This window comes from Montipora capricornis, chromosome 9 (assembly GCF_036669925.1).
Source record: "Montipora capricornis isolate CH-2021 chromosome 9, ASM3666992v2, whole genome shotgun sequence".
NCBI lineage: Eukaryota > Metazoa > Cnidaria > Anthozoa > Scleractinia > Acroporidae > Montipora > Montipora capricornis.
In genome coordinates, this window is record NC_090891.1 from 16,333,023 (window position 1) to 16,335,522 (window position 2,500).

Here is a 2,500-nt window from a genome sequence, read left to right on the forward strand (position 1 = left end):
TCTCCTCCACTAAGAAAGTCCCTAAAAAACAGGAAAAATAGGAATTTCTTGAAAAAATAGGAGAAAATAGGAAGCAGCCTCGTTGGCTATTTACCATCTCATTTCCAACGCGTGCTTATGGAATAATTGTTAAACATAAGGTTCAAGTCTCTCTCTCCTAAGATTGTCAGAAATGTTATGCTTGTGATTCTTATCTAGTGTTGACCTTAAATCAGCAAAACTACCGTAAAACACTTACCACCTGCACTGGTCTTTAAAGCCTCTAGTTCACTGAATGTATAAAAGTCAGAGCTTTATTGATTTGGGGTTAGGGATGAAGTTCATTATTGGTTGTTGCGTGTCTCTCTCGCTATTTTTTTTTTCAAGTGTGAATTCCAAGTTTGAGAAGAACCGTACAGGAAACATTTGTGCACAATTGCAGTTAGGCGAGTTGAATTTAAATCCACGTTATGTCTCTTTCATTAGGGGCGTTTGGTCAGCGCACATTGTGGGATTTGGAGGTGGCAGTCAAAGGGCCGCGCAGACTTCCAATGGATGTGCAACGGATTGCTTCGGCTGAGACACTGAGAAAAGTCGCTAACCCAGGACGAAAGTGGAAGTATGAATAAGTAAAAGCGCCACGGTTGACATTAACAAAAGCTTTCGTTCGTCAGAGACGTGCAAACCTTGTTTTTACCAATCAACAACAGAGCTTTTCGCAAAAGAAGATCATAATGAAGCCTTTATGCTACAATCTTAGACAGCATAGAGCAAGAACTAAATACAGACCTCATCTCCCCAATAATGAATCATCAATCCCTCGCAAAGAAATTGGCGGGAGAGCTATCCATACTCTCAAACATGGTATGTAGTAACCAGTTTATGTTGCTGTTACTTTGTTGTAGGTTAGCACGACATATTATGCGATTAACCGCCATGTCTAGCCGAGGAACCCGAACAATACCCCAGGATCAGCTGCAAGACACTGACGAGTTACAAGAATGGAACAAAACCATAGCAAACTCGCTTGAAAATGTACTAGGAAAGTTTTACAAACCAAAGACCCGGCACCGCTTTCTCCCACCGTTACCTAAACTTAAATTTAACCAAAATCAAATGATTGTTTACTCGTCTTTGCAATTCAAAGATCTACAAGCCATAGTGGAACCCAAGACACCGGCGGTCCTTTTGAACAACGCCACAAGGTATAAATCATCTTCTTCCCTACTTCCAAGAATTCCCAAGGTCGGAGGTTACAAGACAAGCAGCGATTCTAAGAACACTACATATTATAATACTTCTGTGAAACAAAACCGAGCTAATAACTTAGTTTCCCAAAAAAACACATCGCGGAAACCACACGAGGGAGCCATGCGACGATCATCATTCAAAAAGTAGATTCTTTATTGCTTACACCATAGAATGCCGCAATAAATTCCACGAGAAGAGTTAAGGTGTCCTTAATTGAAATGAGATCAGTTACCCTATTTTTTGCCGCTGGTACGTTGAGGCGGGATAAAAACGTATTTTTCAGTTCCACGTTAAGCAGGGGAGCAGTAGGCTCAGTCTCCAGCCGTGGGTGTCTCGGTGCATCCGCGATCCTCCCCACCACCACGGCTGGGCGCGTGGGTTCGGCCTTTGTTTAACTGACCAATCAAAAACAAGCCCCTTGAAATCTCGGGGGCATAACTATCGTTTATTATGCCAAGATGGCGGATTCAGAGAGGTTCGAGTGCGGATTCGCCAACGCTTGCACTTATGCTTTAGCAAAGTTTGACCTTGGTGAATTCAAGGAAAAACAGAGTAAGGTTTTGAAGGAGCTAATTTTGGGACGAAAGACTTTTGTTAACCTCCCCAAGGGTTCCGGAAAATCGTTAGTTTTTCAAGCTTTTCCGATTGTGTTGGACCACACGGAATAACGTCCACACCATTCTATTGTGGTTGTGATTTCTCCTCTTCTGTCACTGATGAATGATCAGGTTAACTATCTACAAAGCAAAGGTTTGAAGGCAGCTTATATCGGTGAGGGACAGGACGAAGCAATTAAGAAAGACATCGAAAAAGGAGAATATCAAATAGAAATTACGGTGGTTTCGCCCCGTTGACGTTCACGCCACAGCTTACCTAGTTCGCCTACACAGTAGATCAAACACATCGCTATCTGCGGCCTTTCCCTACATCTAGGTGCGACGGAAAGCCCTAACATTTTAGGCAACTACAACTTGAATCGTAGTGGTCTTCACCTAAACAAATCTGGAACATCACGTCTTCCCCCGAATTTTACAAATTATTTGCGTTTAGACTAGGATATTGCCGTCTGGGAATCCGATTTGCCTGATGCCCACACGAGCGATAACCGGGGTAAGTTTAACTATTCTAGTGTTTTTGGGAGACGTTTGGCTATTGATTCCCTAAATATAAATAATCTGCTGTCCCATATTGATGAACTTCGAGTCTTCATATCCTGTTCTAAAGTAGATATTCTTATAATTAACGAATCTAAATTAGATTCCACCATTCA

At 42.0% G+C, this 2,500-nt stretch overlaps 1 protein-coding gene across 1 annotated transcript in view; it reads left to right on the top strand.

The window, feature by feature from the left end:
- The window catches only part of LOC138017352 (cilia- and flagella-associated protein 337-like), a 70,081-nt gene extending 68,704 nt beyond the window's left edge, over positions 1-1,377 (top strand). The window contains exons 24-25 of the mRNA XM_068864457.1: positions 466-598; positions 885-1,377. Of these exons, the coding sequence (XP_068720558.1) occupies positions 466-598; positions 885-1,377 (626 nt within the window). The remainder of the gene's footprint in view (positions 1-465; positions 599-884) is intronic.
- Positions 1,378-2,500: the final 1,123 nt, after the last annotated feature.